The sequence below is a fragment of the Labeo rohita genome, chromosome 12 (genome assembly GCF_022985175.1).
Source record: "Labeo rohita strain BAU-BD-2019 chromosome 12, IGBB_LRoh.1.0, whole genome shotgun sequence".
Classification (NCBI taxonomy): domain Eukaryota; kingdom Metazoa; phylum Chordata; class Actinopteri; order Cypriniformes; family Cyprinidae; genus Labeo; species Labeo rohita.
The window spans coordinates 5,743,767-5,762,898 of record NC_066880.1 but is presented as its reverse complement, the minus strand read 5'-3'; the positions used below and the strand labels follow the sequence as shown (position 1 = coordinate 5,762,898).

Sequence of the window (19,132 nt, the reverse complement as noted above, 5' to 3'; positions counted from 1 at the left end):
TAAACCCTTAACCCTCACGGGTCCATTTAACATTTTACATGTCTCCCTGATTTGTTTGCACTTCAAGAAGAAACGCACCCAGCCCTAGTGGCACCTTTAGTATTTCGAGTTTTCAAACGCTTTATATTTAGAAGGAAGCATTTTGTGTTAATGACTTAAAAAGCACTGAAACGAAATTACTGCTTCTAAACATGTCAGTGTTTATTCCGGCTCTCCGTTCTCTGCGTAACATTTTTAGCAAACAGTTCCTGGTCTCTGACTGCTGAAATAATATGCAACGGCTAAAGACTCAACCGCAGCACTTTATAGAACAAGACAGGTTGTTATGAGATGCATTACGCCTTCGCCAAAGCAGGGCCAAAAACATCTTTCACACATCGCCTTCATTCCTGCAGGGAATTTCAGCCTCGACCACAGTCCACCTCAAATTAATGACCTAATGAAGCCCGCTGTTGTCGTTCTAGCGTGTTTACCTCAGAGATTAATGCAATGTTTTATGTATACCCTTTAAGCGCGCGCAGACGCTCGTCTGACAAATACCAATTAGCCCAGAGAAGCTGGGGTTTGTATTGGCTTTATGCGGTTGTCTGCTTTCATTGCATGTCTTTGTCTCAGATGTCTTTTTATGGATTTCAAACTCACGTCTGTGTGGGCCATGGCAGCGCTGAAGGATTTCTTCACAATAAAGGACATAGAGAGACTAATTATGGTGCTGTCAAGGGATTTTATACATAGCGGAGATGAAAATGGAATCTACATCTTCATATCGGCTTCCTCTAGTTACACCTAACATGAAAGTCTCCTGTTTTCCAGAAAATACTCTTTGGAGGTACGCCGTGCTTTGTTCTGAAATGAAAGAAAGAGAATTAAACGGTGCTTCAATGATACAGTGCACGATAAGCGTCGCCAGTGTCGCATACATTGGTGTACGACTTAAAGGCCTTGTTTAAAAACATCAAGGTTGCACAAGGGTAGATTTCAGACTGTGGCTGATGTCATCTGTCATGCTTTTCTGTCTGGTTTAAATGTTAACTCTGCCCTAAACCGTGGCAAATGCTCGAGCACTGAGAGGACGCGCTCATGTTGCCGTATTCTGATTATTAATTTCTGAAACCTTGTACATCACAATCAAAGTTTAATATCACCTCCAAGACTCATGAGTAAACCGTTACGTAACTCATCACTTATGATTGAAATATAATGAGTTTGAATACTGTAGGCAAAAATTTATTTTGATTAATTGACCTTTTGCAAAAACCCTCCCTACTTAGTTACTGTTGCTATGTCCGACAAACAATCCCGCTCTCACACTAAACATCATGTTCTCATGCATTGAAAAATACATTGTGTAGCAAAGAGGAAACACAACACGCTGACAAACAAGACAGAGCAGGTTACTTCTTCTATGAAACAAGGTCGCAGCTTTAAAATGTTGTCGTTTTTTAATAAATTCAAACAATAAGTAAAGTTTTGTGACTCTTTAATGTGTTGTGACAGATCACTGTATTGCCTTATAAGATCAATCGACACGTGAACTGATCGTCTTACACCTGTCAAACAAGCTGTTTGCGAAGGGTTAATTTTAGAATGATAATAAAGGTTTCAAAGGGGGGTTTCACATGGATGCCATAGAAGAACCATTTTTGGTTTTCTAAAGAACCTTTCGGTACACAGTTCTTAAAGAACCAATTGTTTTTCTTTAATGATCATAAAAATCTTTTCCCACTATACGTAAACAATACTGTTAAAAATAAAGCTTCTTGGAATCCATGGTTCCTTGAAGAACATTTAACATCCATGGAATCTTTCCATTTCTCTTTATAGTGCAAAAAGTTTCTTTTATATTAATACAAAGTTCTCCAAACTAAAAAAAATGCTTCCTTTGAGAACTGATTACTGAAAGATTCTCTAAGGAACCAAAAATGGTTATTCTACACTGGGTTAAAACAATTTTGGTACCCCAACAAACCCAGCGTTGGGTTATTTTAACCCAGCCAGTTGGGTTAAATCTTTGGCCCAACATGCTGAGTTGTTTTAATTAACTCAAATATTGAATGCCAGCTTTTGCTGGCTTAAAATGAACCAAAAATAGGTTGAAAATGAAAAACCAGACACAGAATTACAAGAGGCAACAGTAATAATCAAAATGTTAACATTTATTAATAAGTGAAAACACCAATGGACAAAAATATAAGACAAATAGACAAATTGAAATAGTTTTCAACTTTGCATACATTTAAACTTGTTCAACAAGCATTTTAAAAATAAAAATATAACATTTAAAAGTAATATTTTAAGTGTATTAAACAGTTCTCTGTTTTTAACCGGAATAGTGCTGATTCTCGTGCCAGTGTGTCGCTGAAATCTGAGCCGCGTTGGGCTGCTATTCCCCGAGGAAACTGTGAACTTCAGACCGCTGCCTCGCGTTTCACTCGTAGCTGAAAAATAATGTGACTGACTTCATAACCTGTCAATAAGAGTGCATAGTTTTGAGAACGTATTTTAAAATCCAAATTAATTAGAAGCAGTATTATAACAAATAAAAACAGTTTATGTTATGCGAGGCAAGGCATTTCCATCACATGAAACAATCATTGCTGACGCATTTAGCTGACTGACATCTCGTCTGTATGTTGCGTTGCGTAAAATAAAATTATTTACAGCACAATAAAGACTTTATAGATGGAATAAAATGTATACAAACCTTACTTTCACTGAAGAAGTCCCCTAAATCGGCGGCGCTGTGGACTCTCCCCTGAGGAGACTGAAAAGCCCACGATGTCCCAACAGCTGGGTTAAAGTGCCCGCGCTGGGTTATTTTGTCGGAGGGAGGGGGAGGGGTGTATAGATTTTGTGGTCAGTGAGATTGACCCAGCCACTAACCCAACAGCTGGGTTACACAAAAAAAACTACCCGACACTGAGCCAACAAGCATAACCCAGCAATTGGGTTAAAAAAAAAAGTAACCCAGCGTTTTTTAGAGTGTATCTGAAAAAGTCTAGTGAGTGTGTCATCACTGCAAAAACCTCCTTTTGAAACATCTATTTTTTAAAGTATAAATAACCTTTTGTGTTTTGAGAAGGTTTAACAGATGTTAAAACTTCTTTAAGGAACCATAAATGAGTAATTTCAAACAAGATATCTGTGTGAGATGGCTGTTTATTGGCACGGCTGTGATTTGAGTGCCATCACTCACAGCATGCCGATATACAGCCATATTGCACTGCTACGAGTCTGATATTGCATTTATACAACAGTTCGATAGCGCAAGTGTACATACATAAGAAAAAAACAAAGGAGTGCTTTTAAAATCCCTCTTTTGGGGACTAAGTTCCATCATGCAGCAAATTCTAGAAGATCTGGCCGAGGTAAGGCTGCTCTAGGCAGGTTCATTAGTGCTAAACAGCCACTGACGGCCTGGAGCTCACATCTCTGAAAACACTAAAGCAAATTTTCACATAGACATTATCTTTATTAACAAACCACATATTTGAAGTCTAAACGAGCATAATTTCACCTAAAAACGATTTCGTGACAAAAACATTATTTGTGACTCTAGACCACAAAACCAGTCATAAAGGTCAATTTTTTTACAATTAAGATTTATACATAATCTGAATAAGGAAGCTTTCCATTGATGTATGGTTTGCTGGGATAGGACAATATTTGGCTGAGATACCACTATTTGAAAATCTGGAATCTGAGGGTGCAAAAAAAAAAAAATCAAAATACTGAGAAAATCGCCTTTAAAGTTGTCTAAATGAAGTTCTTAGTCACATTTATAAAATTATAGTGGATTTGGGCGTCAACCATGACACTCGCTTTAAGGAATACCACAGATGGAGTAATACAAACAGTGAAACGGTTGGAGTTCTGATATCACTAGAATATCGCACACCTCTCAGCCAATCAAATTCGAGGACCAGAAAGAACTGTTGTATAAATGCCAATAAATAACTTTTAATTTAAGGACTGTAGCATTTATTGATTTACGCTACTCCAAGATGATAGTTTCTACATAAAAACAAACATTTGACATTTCCATCAGAAAAAAAAAAGAAAGAAATGCATCTTGAGATGTCATTTCTTCCTAAAAATTGGTTCAACCCCCATCACACTAGGGTCTAGAGTCGCTGGCTGTAAATATGTTGAAAATAATTAGATCTTATCGCAAGTTATTTATATCTGCTTTGGCTTTCCTGCATGCTGTGTCCCTCACTCGCTCTGTCACTCAGGAGAATGTGGACCCGTGAGATAGAGCGCACAAACATTTCATTAACCACATGCTAATGACTCGCATGCTAATGTTTGCATAGATTACTGGCTTGGAGCTGAAAGCAGAGACGTTCCCCCTTTTCGCTCGCTGCGGCTTACAAATTCTGGATTTATTTATTTGGACTTTTCTGACGTTCTTGTCGGTGACTGTAAACATTGAGGCTTTGTCATCATGTCGCAGGAGGTTGATTAAAAACACAAGCTTCATAGATGCTTCACAGATCAAGTCCAGTTCACTTGAGAGAAAAAGGCAGTTTCATAAACCATTTTACTTTTAATATTGCATTGTGGCCTCTGGTATGCAAAGTAATAATATGTGATCCTGGACCACAAAACCAGTCGTACTGCACGGGTATATTTGTAGCAATAGCCAAAAATACACTGTATGAGTCAAATTTATTGTTTTTTTTATGACAAAAATCATTAGGATATTAAGTAAAGATCATGTTCTGTGAAGATATTTTGTACATGTTACATTTCCTACCTTAAATATATAAAACATAATTTTTGATTAGTAATATGCATTGCTAAGAACTTCATTTGGACAATTTTAAAGGGGGTTTTCTCAATATTTAGATTTTTTTTTGCACCCTCAGATTCCAGATATTCAGATATTCAGATATCCTAACCATACAACAATGGAAAGCTTATTTATTCAGCTTTCAGATGATGTATAAATCTTAATTTAAAAAAAAATGACTCTTATGACTGGTTTTGTGACCAATTTGCATATGAATATTTAAATAATACTCCAAATCATATGTGTATTACCAACATTTTTATTTTTCAATTACGAACATATTATCTGTAATATTGATTAATTTCTGTGCATGTCCATAATACAGTAATTCTAAGACCTCCAAAATAAGAGGTCAAGCACTCAAATTTGGAGTGCGGAGAGACAGATATGAACAGTTTAAAGAAATTAGCATAAATCAATATACAGATCAAACATCACAACAGTCTCATATTTTTTTTAAAGGTTATATGCCTACAGTTTCACCCTTCACCCTCTTGTCTGCTATTGAAACTGCTATAAACATGAATGAGGATGAATTACTTGGCTAACATATTGAAAATTCAGTGTTGTAAACAGCAAGCGTAATCATGCAGGAATATTCCAATAGCTCTGTACATACAAAAAATGGTGTGTGTTTGTGTGTAATGACTGTAAGACTGATTCATAATGTGATATGAAATTTATCTAATCACTGACTGGGTTAATGAGCTGAATATAGGCAGAAACTGGGAAACAGCCTAAGGAGCACACATCGCAGACCACACTATGCTTGAATAAATTATACTAAATAACTTCTAACTCTCACTTTATACTGTGTTCTGTTCTGAAAACATAAAAATAAATGCTGTTCTTTCTATTAATCAAAACAAATCTGCAAATGCAAGGATTACACAAAAAAGCAGCATAATAGAATGATTTCTAAAGGGTCATGTGACACTGAAAACTGCAGTAATGATGCTGAAAATTCAGCTTTGCATCACAGGAATAAATTGCATTGTAATACCGAAAATAGTAATTTAATAGATATTTAAAATTGTAAGAATATCTACTATTTTACTGTATGTTTAACCAAATAAATGCAGCCTTGGTGAGCACAAAAAACTTTTAAAATGCTATTGACAAACTTTTGATTTGTACTGTATAAGCAGTTTCAAACTGATTAAATCCATCCATCCATCCTGCATGTGTATTTACTGACTTATTCCTTTTGAAGTGCTGAACCTACAGCCGACTCAACTAAAGTGCACTCCTGCTGTCTACTATTATTCCCTATAGTTTTAACACCTAATTTTTCAAACAAGTAAAGGTGCTTTTTATGCCCCTGCAATAAGAAAGAAAAAAAGAGAAAAGAACTACAGACGTCTGATGTGTGCATATATCCACTGACCCACAAACCCCCTGCAGCGACAGAGTCTGCAGTGTCTGCTAGTCACAAATGAATGACAGCACACACTGCACACCGTCTTTACAAGATGGGGAAATTACAAAACATACGGTACAACATCTGCCCTCATCTAAAATACCAAAGCAACATTTTCTTTTGACTTCACTCTTAAAAATAAAGGTTTATCCTTTAAGCCAGTATTGCCAAGTGGGTGCCAACACTGGTGCCGTGAGTTGATTTTGATGTCCACCATTTGAATCGACCCCAATAATGTCATATTTAGCCCCTGAAATATGAAAAAAATGTGTATTTTATCCCCCAGAATGCGATTTTTAATGGGGGACCCACCCTCGAAACGCTCTTGGGCTAGTTCTGGGCTAGTTTTGAGTAGCAATTGGGTGGGTTTTGTTGTTAAAACCTGGCAACCCTGCATTAAGCCTCCCCAGTGCACATAAGGTTGTAGTGGACAACGGTTATTCAGTGACAGTAAGGTATAGGTGGAGCCATAAAATGTTCTTCTTCGCAGGCTAATAAATGAAGTTCACAACTAAAAATGTTTCCAATTGGGTTCAGTTGGGATCTTAATTGTTTAGACATTCTTAAACATTGTATTCCTAATAACTTGATGTTAACTGGTCACTATTATAGTTTTGACATCATTTTGAGAGAATCGAATACTCTGCTTAATATGCGGTTTCCGAATCAATACATACTGTATAATGTATTGTATTACTATATATGTGCATTTACATAACCACTCAGTAGTTTGAAGTCAGAAAGCGTTTTAATTTTTCTAAAACAAGTCTCTTATTCTCACCAAGTCTGCATTTATTTGATCAAAATGATACTGTAATATTAATAAATATTATTACAGTTTTGAATAACTGTTTTCTATTTGAATATATTTTAAAATGCAATTTATTCCTGTGATCAAAGCTGATTTTTCAACATCATTACTCCAGTTTTAGAATCACATGATTCTTCAGAAAACATTCTAATATGCTGATTTAAGAAGCATTTCGTATTATTAATGTCGAAAACAGTTTCAGTTCCATGTTTACTTTGGTTTTGGTGTATTTCTTTTGTATTTTTATTGTCTTTTATGTCATGTCTACTTTCAATAAAAAAAAAAAAAGGATTGATGAATAAGAATCGCATTTGAAATAAAAATTCTTTATTTTACATTCTGATATTGAACTTCAAATGCCAGAACTCATGCATAGGATATAACTTATGAGGCGTACTATGGTGAAGGTTTCCCTCATGAATATTAATTACTTGCATGACTGGGCAGTCTAGAAAGGTTACCAAGCAACGTCAGCACGACCTAATTAATATTCATGAGATCAGCCATGACCATGTCATAACAACCGCTGACTGGACTGCAATTTTAATGTCCATTGCAGCATTTCAGTCCATTCTGTATTAAAAAGTACTTTTCTAATTTTCCACAAAACCCTCAGCTGCATATTTCCATGCATTTAGAATTCTAAGTAAAATGGGAATTTGTATTAAATTTGCCATTCTGTTTGACTATGATTGAACAGCATTGACATAACTTTCTCTCAACTTTCTAACACTGGAGATGTATGTCAGTTCTAACAACTGGAGGGAAAAAAACCCCAATGTAATCCAATTATATACATTGTGCATCTGCTAATATAGTACATTTGTCAGATGTCAAGCAGGTTCTTCAAGATTTATTAGATTTCAGTAAAATACCACAAAAAAACCCTTAAACCAGCTTTTAATAGCACTAGAACAGAGTGTGAAAAATGTGTTGTATCCGCCATCTGGATCTACACACTGATGCCATCACGTGTTGCCAAAACAGTTGTTTTATACATATTTCAAAGCTGTGTATCCAAGATATTAAGTTTTTCTTTTTCACGCAGTGAGATTTGAGGCATCATCAACAATTATTGTAATATAAACTGTGTGGTTATGCTGCAAATATGGATAACCGATACGGTCCATAATGCTTGACGTCATTTTGCTATCGGATGACTTTTGTGCGAGCGAGCGGTGTGTGTTTCTCTTCTCTCACTGTGTCAGCGGTGACAGCACAATCCCAGGAGACCTGAAAGATCAATAGAGTGTGAACCAGCCCTGAGACAGGAGTTCACAAAACTAATCAAACTTGTGTTACGTATGTCACCTCTACACAGCCCGTTATGATACTGTAAGAGAAATCTCTCTGTAAACAGTGCAGATACACTTGCATAAGATGTCTGAAATAAAAGCCAGCGACGTTTCTAGTCCACTAAATCAATGTATCTTCTGAAATTACACTTCTATTCAAAGGAGGACTATTTTGCTTTTGTGTTTTGACCATTGTAAATGTTGTACTGTAACAAACTATGGTATATCATGCAACTCTAAATTACACTACTGCTGAAAAGTTTGAGGTCAGTAAGATTTCTTTCTGTTTTCATGTGACACTGAAGACTGGAGTAGTGGCTGCAGAAAATTCAGCTTTGCACACAGGAATAAATTACATTTTAAAACTAGGGCTGGCAAACGATTAATCACTATTAATCGCATACAAAATAAAAGTTTGAGTTTGCCTAATATATGTGTGTGTACTGTGTGTAATTATTATGCATATATAAATACAAGCAAATTCATGTATATATTTAAGAAATATTTACATGTATTTATTATCATTTTTGAACAAAATATATACATTACATTTACATTATACTTTTAATATATACATTACATTTATATATACTTTTTATATACATTATACTCTTAAATATATACATGAATGTGCCTGTATTTATATGAAAAGTTTGGTTCCAAAACGCTATAAATCCATTTTGATTAATTTGAGTAATTACACCAAGTAAGTGGCTTGATGAAAACCACCATTTTCTGTTTCAAATTTTCAAATATCATATTTAGGTTATAATAATATTAAAAATTTAGATCCAGATTTTAATTTTCAGAGATTTATTATAAAAACTTATTATTTTTTTCCCCCAAAATGCAATAAATCCATCAGGGCTCTATGCTTACTTTTCTTTTTAGAAGCACTTGTGCTTCTAACTTAAATATAAGAGCACAGTCAAAATTTCAGGAGCACCTTCTAATCAATAATCAAAAAATCTGATCAAAAATTAGCCTTCCTATTACGAGGTGATATTTGACTCCTTAAAGTGAATTAGAGGGGAATTTTTGTTTTTTCTTTACTTTATTAAAAGTATGTCATCTTTTATGTCAATTTTTTAAAAAATATATATTTTATAAACTTTTTTGAATTTCTAATTAAAACAACAGGATAAGAATAAGTTACCAATCAAATGAAATCCGTATTAACGAAATTCATTTGTATACAGAGGTGGCACAGAAGAACACAAAAGTGACTTGTAGGTGTATTTTCATGTTTAATCAGACAAAATCAGGCAATAGTGTTATAGTCAAATTGTATTTTTGATCAAATAAATGCAGGCTTGATGAGCACAAGATTACTTAAAAAATAAAATAAAAAAAATTAGTATATTTTCCAAGCCTAAAACATAGACCATCTCTGAAAAACAGAGTGCTATGCAAATATGAGGACCAAAAATAATGACAAATATGACCTTCTCTGTTTCATCTTTGTGTTATGATCAAACATAAAGATACAGTATACAAAAAATGTATAATTGACTCATCAGCTACCTAATGGGAATTCAGACCCAACCAGACAGCCACTAGGGAGGCCAGAAAACTCCAAACACAGCACTGTAATGAAAAAGCTTTTAGTTGAGGAAAGTATATATTTTTTTGCTTGCAAAACACAAGTATAATTTCTGTATCTGGTCATGACTCCCAAGAGGTCATCACTCGCCCTCATGTCACTCCAAACCTGTATGACTTTCTTTGTTCTGAGGAAATGTAGTCCATTTGATTCACACACTGATTTGTCCAAGGAACTGAATGAAATGTATATATTTACTCACTGAAAATCTCCTTGGTGTGCTCATGAGAGAACAACAGATGTTTGATTCATGAATGAGTCCAACCTTCTTGAAGAATCAGTTCATCCAGTTCACAAACGTGTGAGCTCACTGGAAGAGAGAAAAAAATATCAGTGAAATTCAAGAAAATGCAGTTTGTTCTTCACACAAAGCTTTTGTATGACTTCAAAAGACTTGGAATAGAGTGCACAAGTCATATGTGGTATTTTTAGGGTGTCTTAATAGTACTCTTGCATCTTTTCTGAAGCTTTAGTCCCCATGGGGACTAAATGGATGAGGGAAAAAAACACTATGATTCTCCTATAGTTGTGTATGAGAAGAAAAAAAAAAACAGCGTAAGTGTTTGTACCCATGAGGGTGAGTGCGTATATATATATGTTAGAGAGTAGCGTTTGGTATTTCGTATTTATTTTTATAATATAATGAACTTTAACATTTTTAACAACTGGCATGGGAGGATTTAGCATGAAATACAACCTTCCTACAACCTGCAGCAGAGTTATTTCAGTATGAGATATTATTATTATTTATTTTTTAAATGTATATTTGGATTTATTGTATTATTGTATTGTATTTTCACATTTTAAATAAAGTTTTAGTGTTTGTGTGTGTGTGTTTTTGTCATGTTTAATAGTTATTGTTTTATTTTAAATATTTCCATTTATTTATTTATTTTTTAATATAATTAATTTTTATTTTATTTATTTTTTCGAATTTTTCAAAGTTTTATCAGATGTATTATAGAAGCCCACATCCGTCACAGAATAAAATATAAATATATACTTTTTATTTATATTTGATATCATTTATATTTTATGTGTTCACATTTTCATTTTAAATTCTCATGTTTAACAGTTATTGTTTTATTTTAAATATTTCCACTTTTTTTTTTTTTTTTTTAGTTTTAGTTATTTTAGTATATCAAGTTAAACTAAATGAAAAAGATACTTTTTTTTTTTTCTAATTTTTCAAAGTTTTATCTAATGTATTATTATGGAAGCCCATTTCGGTCACAGAATAAAATATAAAATTATCTTTTTATCTCACAAATCCGACTTTTTTTCTCGCAATTGTGAGTCTTGCAATTCTGAGAAAAAGTCAGAATTGTGAGTTGCAACTACAAGTATATATTCCGTAATTCTGAGAAAATGTAAACTCGCAATTACCTTTTTTTATTCAGTGGCAAAAACGAGTTTCCATATATCTCAGTTTATTACAGTTAACATTTAATCAACTGTATTTCAAGTAACAAAAATGTATGGTTTGAGTTTTAGTTTCCTATAATAACCCTGGTTTGCAGTAAATATGAAATAAAATCACATTCACACAGGTTTGTCTCCTACAATTGCCTATGCCAGGACATAAAACTACTAAAGTAAAGATAAGCGTTTCTCTGGGCAGCATGCTAGTGTGCTGTTAATGCAATTGTGTGTGTAATAGATACCTAATTCAGTTTCAGGACAGAGAGGAACGCTGCTTCACAATGACGCAACCTCCAAATTAGGGTTTTAATTGTTACGTGTCAAATTATCTACATCCTGATAACAGTGGTTAGAAAAGCCTCTAAAATCGTTTCCAATTATAGTGTACATTTAGCCGTAAGTGGACAGATTATGAAATTGTAGGGTGCAATGCTTAGCATGCCGCTCTTAGAACGCAAGACGGTTTTAGGTTTGTCTTATTTGCTGCTGAAAACAAGAGCTGCTTTTTCAGCTTCTTTCAGGCGTTGATTGATCATTTATTAAATATGAAACATTTTACAGTATGGCACCTATGCTGATTGGATATTTTGTCCAGGGCTGCATGGCTGGCCTCTTCTGGTAAAATCCTAATCAGGAAAAGAGGAACTGCAATCAAATGGAGAGGGCTGTCGGGCTTCCTCTTGTTGCTAAGAGACAGGTGTAAAATGAAAGTTCTGCTCTGAAGGAGCGTTTTGTGTAATTGTGACTGTTCGGAACAAAACCGGCCATATCTTTCCTCCACAGTTTGAAGGTACAGGAAACTATTGACAGTTTTCTGCGATATCCGGCATATGCCGTCAACCACAGCAAACACTGAGCTTTCTACACGGTAAGTTCTGCGCTCCTGCAGATAATGGCGAGATCGCCATTCGGCGCTCTGTGTTTGCTGCTGAAAAGGAAAAGAAGAATTGTGAAACCATTACTGATACTGATGTGAATGAAATACTTAAGTCGAAATTTCAAGCTGCACCCACAAAGAAAATTAAACCGAGCGCCGGGGCCCTTTGAGCAAATTCACATTCATATTCACATATTCATGACTCATTTAAAAACATTGCTCAAGAAACACATTCTGTCTTGGGCCAGAAAGGGCTTAAACTGCGTTTAGCAAACGGTTTAATTTCTGTTTCCATTTGCACAAGGTTTAGGGCCACCGCCTAAACATTTCGCCTTGACAGACTGAGTATATTTGCGGACAATTTGCCAGTCGCACGCTAAGAAAACACTTCATCGGGAACTGTTAATTCCAACGAAACTCTCTTTGCTCTTTTTTTTTTAAGCTTCACTCAGACATGGACACGGAGGATGGATCTGTGAAGTACGTCCTCACCGGAGACGGGGCCGGAACTATTTTCGAGATTGATGAGAACTCGGGCGATATCCATGCCACCAGGAGGCTTGACAGGGAAGAGAAAGCGTTGTACACCCTGAGCGCCAAAGCCGTCAACAAAACTTCCGGACAGGATCTGGAGAGGGCCTCGGAATTCATCATCAAAATCCATGACATCAATGACAACGAGCCAAAGTTTAGCAAGGACACCTACGTGGCCAGTGTATCAGAGATGTCCAATGTTGGTGAGTATGAGTTGCTGGCTCGAGATGTTCTGCCAAATTCACATTCACTTTTCAACTTATATAAGGCTAAAGGAACAGTCTGTGCAAAAATGAAAAAGCCCTTCCAAGATGTAGATGAGTTTTTCTTCATTTAAACAGAAATTTAGCATTACATCGCTTGCTCACCAGTGGATGCTCTGCAGTGAATGGGTGCCGTCAGAATGAAAGTCCAAACAGCTGATTAAAACACAATAATTCACAAGTAATCCACATGTCTCCAGTCCATCAGTCAATGTCTTTTGAAGAGAAAAGACATTGTTTGTAAGAAACAAAACCATCATTAAAGCTTTTTAACCTTAAACCGCTGTTGCACTCCGGGCGTCCTGTGTTCGAATCCCGATTTGAGGACCTTTCCCGATCCCGTCCCCCTATCTCTCTCCCACTTTGCTTCCTGTCAGTTCTAATCTGTCCTGTCACAATAAAGGCAAAAAATAGATTTAAAAAAAAAAAAAAAAACTTTACAACAAATCTGAGGAAATTTTAACAGAAATATATTACTATGATTATGATATAGCAAAATGTATGTCTCAAACTAATAGGCTAATACTATACTATTATTTGTATGGAATATCATTCAACCCAAATGTTTTTCATCTGTGTTTTAATATCAAAGATACAGTTTTGTCGTGCATCATCTTATTTGACAAGAATAACAATGTTTTTTTGTTTTTTTTTTTGCAAACTAACTGTTATAAATTATATTATATTATATTATATTATAATTATATTATATTATATTTTAAAAGATTGATTAAACCGTTAAAGTTTTTAGACAGGATTTTTCATGATAAATTTGTATAAATCATACAAAATAAACCATAAAACACAAAATAAATAAAATACAATATAGGGAAAAATAAAGTTAATTTAAATTAAATTTAAAATTTTAACTAAATTAAAAGTTGGTTTGAAAAAGTGCTGAAAATTAAACTGAAAGAAGGGGAAAAGAAAACAGAAAATACAGAATAAATCATTTCATATGCACATACTACATATAAATAAGTCTTGCTAAGATTCAAAACATAGAATAAATAAAATCTAAATGTTTATTTTAAAGGGCATTAATGAAATTGGAGAGGGCAAAAATTAGGCTAGTTTTCATTCCTTTTGGGCAGGTTTTTGAGTAAGCTTTGGGATGGAAATTTTTCTGAGACCTGGCAACCCTGCTTCTGGCCAAAATACATGTCCATACTAAGTGGAAAAAAAAGTCCATCCCATGTTGTCCTCTCACATCAAAACCCAACAACATATTTGTTTAGAACCATTTTGGATGGTTTTTGCTTGTAAACCGCGTTTGATCTGTGCATATTTCTCTCCTGATTCAGGCAAGATTACTTTTTCACAAGAGAAAGCTATATTATGGATAGAGGACTTGTATTTTAGCCTGAAGCAACAGTTTGAAGTTTTTTCCAAGAACACTGGAATGTACACTGGTAAAAAAACAACTTAAAAAAAACTTAAAAAAAAAAAAAAGTATTTGTGCTGCCTTAAAATTTTACGTTTACTCAACTCAGGCAGCAGGAACACTTACTTTTTTAAGTGAACTTTTCCAGTTAAGTTCCAGTTGGAACTGGAAATGCAGTTCTTAGAAGCACATTTTACATCGAAAAACTCATGAATACATGAAATACCAACTATTATAAAATATGGTGCTTTTATGTAGATTTTTACATCCAGGTGCAAGTTATTTTTCTACGTCATTAATGGTAATCACATTCTCACTCACACAAGACACTCACACATCTCATTTACATCAAAGTGCCTCCGCAAAAACATCCAAAGCAAAATGCTCTGTATTTTTTTTAAATATGTACAAAACAGGCTTAAAAACAAAAGATTTCAGAAGGATAATTTAAAATGATTACATGTTGAGCAGAAAAATTGGATGCGTGTTTATCAAGCAGTCCAAACTGTCTCCACCATGACGAGCAAAGTGACATTGGCCAATAAAGAGAAAGACTTTCATTTTTTTCCGTTAAACGGAAAACACTTTCTTTCAGCCACTTAATCAACGCTGATTAAAACTATGACAAACATTCAACTTCACGTGATTTGCAGGGAGGATAAAGATCTTACAATATCCCGTCTGAATTCATTCAATTATCAGTGATTTTAAACCCATTAAGAGCGGCAGAGAGAATCAAAGTAAATGAACGGGATGCAGCAAGCTGAAATCAATTACTCTTCACGAAGCAACAAATTAACCCGCAGGTTTATCTCAAATGAATCAAAACTCATTTGCAGTTCCGACAAAAACAAGGCAGCCGGTTTTGATTAAAGATTTTGTGCTATGATAAGATAATCATTGTGGATCTTAATCATTGTGACCCGGCAAATGAATCAAAGATTAATCACTAGGAAATGAGGAAATTATGCTTGAAGTGGTCCTGATGTACCTATTTGTGTTTGTCAATTCATAAAGCACTGTTTGAGAACGCTTGACACAACTTGTCAGAGGTTACCAAACAGAAATTAAATCTTTTCGCATTTTTACTTTTGCCATTTTGACACCTTATTAATAATTAGAGGGTGAGATGCATCGCCCCCTAGAGCACAATCAACATTGAGCAACCATTTATTTATAAATGGCCCATCACATAAACTTGCCAATAACTGAGAGGGACACAATAGGAATTATTGTTATTATTATCCCAAACTGTTATTTTTTGCAGTAAATTAAAAAAAAAAAAAAGTATATTTATAAAGCGGTCAGTAAGATTAATAGTAGTAGTAGTAGTAGTAGTAAATATGTAGTATTAGTAGTAGTAGTAATAATAATAAATAAATAAATAAATAAATAAATAAAAAAATAATAATAACAACAACAATCTATCCCAAACTGTTTTTTTTTTTGTTTTTTGTTTTTTTGCAGTACATAATTTTTTTTATATATATATTTAGAAAGGAGTCTATAGTATTTTTAGTAGAAATAGTAATATAAAAATCGTATTAATAATAATAATAATGCAAACTGTTTTTTGCAGTACATTATTTACAAACAAAAAATTTAGATGACAGTTAGTAAAATTATTATTAGTAGTAGTAGTAGTGGTATTAAATATAATAATACAAATAATAAAAAAAAATCTATCCCAAACTGTTATTTTTATATAAAAAAAAATCATAAAAAATATATATATATATATATATATATATATGTATATATATATATAAATTTAAAGTCAGTAAAATTAGTAATATTAAATATGTATTTAATAATGCATTTTAAATATGTATTTAAACTAATATTAATATATGTAGAAAGCAGACAGTAAATGTATTATTGTTAGTAGTAATAGCAGTATTAAATATATAATAATAATAGCAATAATAATAACAAACTATTATTCTAGTAAAATAAAAATAGTAGTAAGATATTTTTTTTAATTTGCAGCATATTATTTTTCATGATGCAGGCATAATAAATGAATGAATGAATGAATGGATGAATGAATGAATACCCAGTGATTCAGCTTACCACTTGACATGTTACTGTCTTTCTTGGAGAGGTCGTATTTCTGTGGCATTATGTTGGAGATGCATTTCCATAATTTCTGTTGAAAAGAGAAATATAATATAATTAGGCATATCAATTATCATAATAGTTGTCACATTTATCCTTATCTAGAGAACAAAAGCGTTACTGCTTACCTCACTCTCCCTTACAGAAGAAAATTGGAAAAAACAAGACTAGGAAATTACCTTGATTTAAACTCGCATCACCTGACCACCAAAGCTTGAAGGTTTAGTTGGTAAGCACAGGTTAGTTAACCCTTGCTGGTGGTACACGGCATCTGCGTCTTTCTCCAGAGGGCATTTAGCTGTGTTGTCTGATGAAAGGGGGGAAAAAGTTAGCAAGCAACATGCTGTCAGAAATCACAAATATTTCATTATATTACAGCACTAGTCCCCAATATTTTTTGAAGCATGAAATGGACTAATATTTTCTCCCTGTCTGCTGCCTTTCATGTCACAGCTCAGTCACTAGTGAAGGGTTTGGGACTGTATTCATTCTTGAGGTGTCATCGGCCAATCAGCACTATCGGCACATCCTTGTGGTGACATTTTCAATGCGACATCAGAATGAAATGTGTTATTAAAGCGTAAAGGTGTTCAAAATTCTGTTAAGTTCTGGATGTCTCATCGGAGAATAGATCTTAATGCAAGCGTGTTTGTTGAAAGACGGATCCCTGAGGCGTGAAACACCACCAGTCATCCTTTCAGACAAACGCAAGACCACTCCACTCAAGCTTCAGGGACTCTCAGTTGGGTTCTTACATTCCAGCGCCTGATCTCCTTTATGTCTCCGCCATCGAGAGTCTCAAAGCACCTGTGTTTTACAAGCAATGTTGTTTAATTCAGATTCTTAACGTGATACATAGCAGATTCGCTGTCACTACCGATATTTATATGTCTCGCAGATATAAAAGCACGGCACGTTACATCGGTTCAACTGTGGGGAAAGTTATTTATTCAACACAATATGGTAAAAGCAGCCTTGTAAATGGACCACAGTCTTTTTCCCTCAGGCTTTTGCACTTGAAACCCAAGCTCAGCCTTTCTTTCCCGTTTCTCTTTCCGGCAGGCTCGTTCTCCCTTTCATATCTGTATTTCTCCGTGGGGTTCAAAGTTACATCATCCCCGGTACGCCGTAACATAAATGGGACACCGTGCTCGTTTGACACTTCGCTTGAGCTCTTCCTTTCTCCCGACCGTGTACGAATTCACGAACGGCTCTGCTTGCCAAAGCGTGAGGTCACGGTGGCACTCGCGTTTAAGCCGAACAAACCGGCCATGTGTTGCCTACGTGCCTGCCGTTAATCAGATCTGGCCATCCATGAAGACCGAGACTCCGTTTCCCTCCGTGTTATCGGAATGGGATCGGAGGGCGACAGATGTTTCCGCATTCATTAGTATTCTTCGAGCCGTTCGGAGCGCGAATGCCGCTCGGCGGAGGTCTTGTTGATGCCAAGGACGCCGCTGATCCATGGCAGAAACAACATGTGCATTCGGTCCACCTTCAGAGGTGAGACTGAGAAGCCGCGAAGTCACCTCTAAAGTCTACGGAGAAGAACGAACAGTAAGATGTCAGTAGTACACGAATGAGAACGGAGAAACCTCTGAGGAAACTACTCGCAGGAAGCCGAGGGTGTAATGAAAAAAACGCGGTTGTTGGCAACTGCGAATGAGGAGTGATTTTGCCCTTCGTGTGCCAGGAGAAAAGTTGTTGTCTCTAGTTATTATCTGAGACCAGGCCAAGATCACATTTTTTATTGTGGGTAATGGTGTACTACACGCTTGAAAACACTTCAAGACTTTTAGTTGCACAAAGGATTAGCGGTACAGCCAGAAAACAGAGAGAAAAATCTTTATATTTCACAGCCTTTTGATGACATTCAAAATCAATTTGGAAGATCTGCTTCATCTGAAATGGCCAGAGAACCACTGAAAATAGTCAAATCAAATACATACAAAATGTATAAATATTGATTTTTTTTTTTTTTTTTTTTTTTTTTTTTTTGTTCACTGAATGAATACATTAAAGTTTAAATATATATATCAATATAACACTACATGATTAAAAACAGCAATAGATAATTTATATCTATCTATCTATCTAAATAGATAATTATCTTTTGTATTTGTTATCTTTCTTATATATTATACTTACATTTATATTTAGATATTTACATATAATATATACATATAGATTAATACATACATATATATATATATATGTGTGTGTGTGTGTGTGTGTGTATTAGTATAAATGCATATATATATATAATTTTGTTGTTGTACATTACGTTTTATACTAATACTAATATTATAGTATATTAAAATTATATTAAATATATAATATAAATACTTTGCAGTTATATTGTATTAGTAAAAAACATAATATATAACAATATAAAACATAAAATATACAATATAAATTTATATATATATATATATATATATATATATATATATATTTGTACGTGTATATCCAATATATCTACGAATATAACATTATATTATTAAAAACAGTGATACTTATAGTAAAAGAACAGTAATACTTATTGTAAAAACCTGCAAAAAAAAAATCATATATATATATTGGTTAAAGAAAACTTTATTTCAAAATGAT

At 34.2% G+C, this 19,132-nt stretch overlaps 1 protein-coding gene across 1 annotated transcript in view; it reads left to right on the top strand.

Moving 5' to 3' along the window:
- The window catches only part of LOC127174426 (cadherin-10), a 61,943-nt gene that overhangs the window by 16,952 nt on the left and 25,859 nt on the right, over positions 1-19,132 (top strand). Inside the window, exon 3 of the mRNA XM_051124865.1 lies at positions 12,666-12,960. Within this exon, the coding sequence (XP_050980822.1) occupies positions 12,666-12,960 (295 nt within the window). The remainder of the gene's footprint in view (positions 1-12,665; positions 12,961-19,132) is intronic.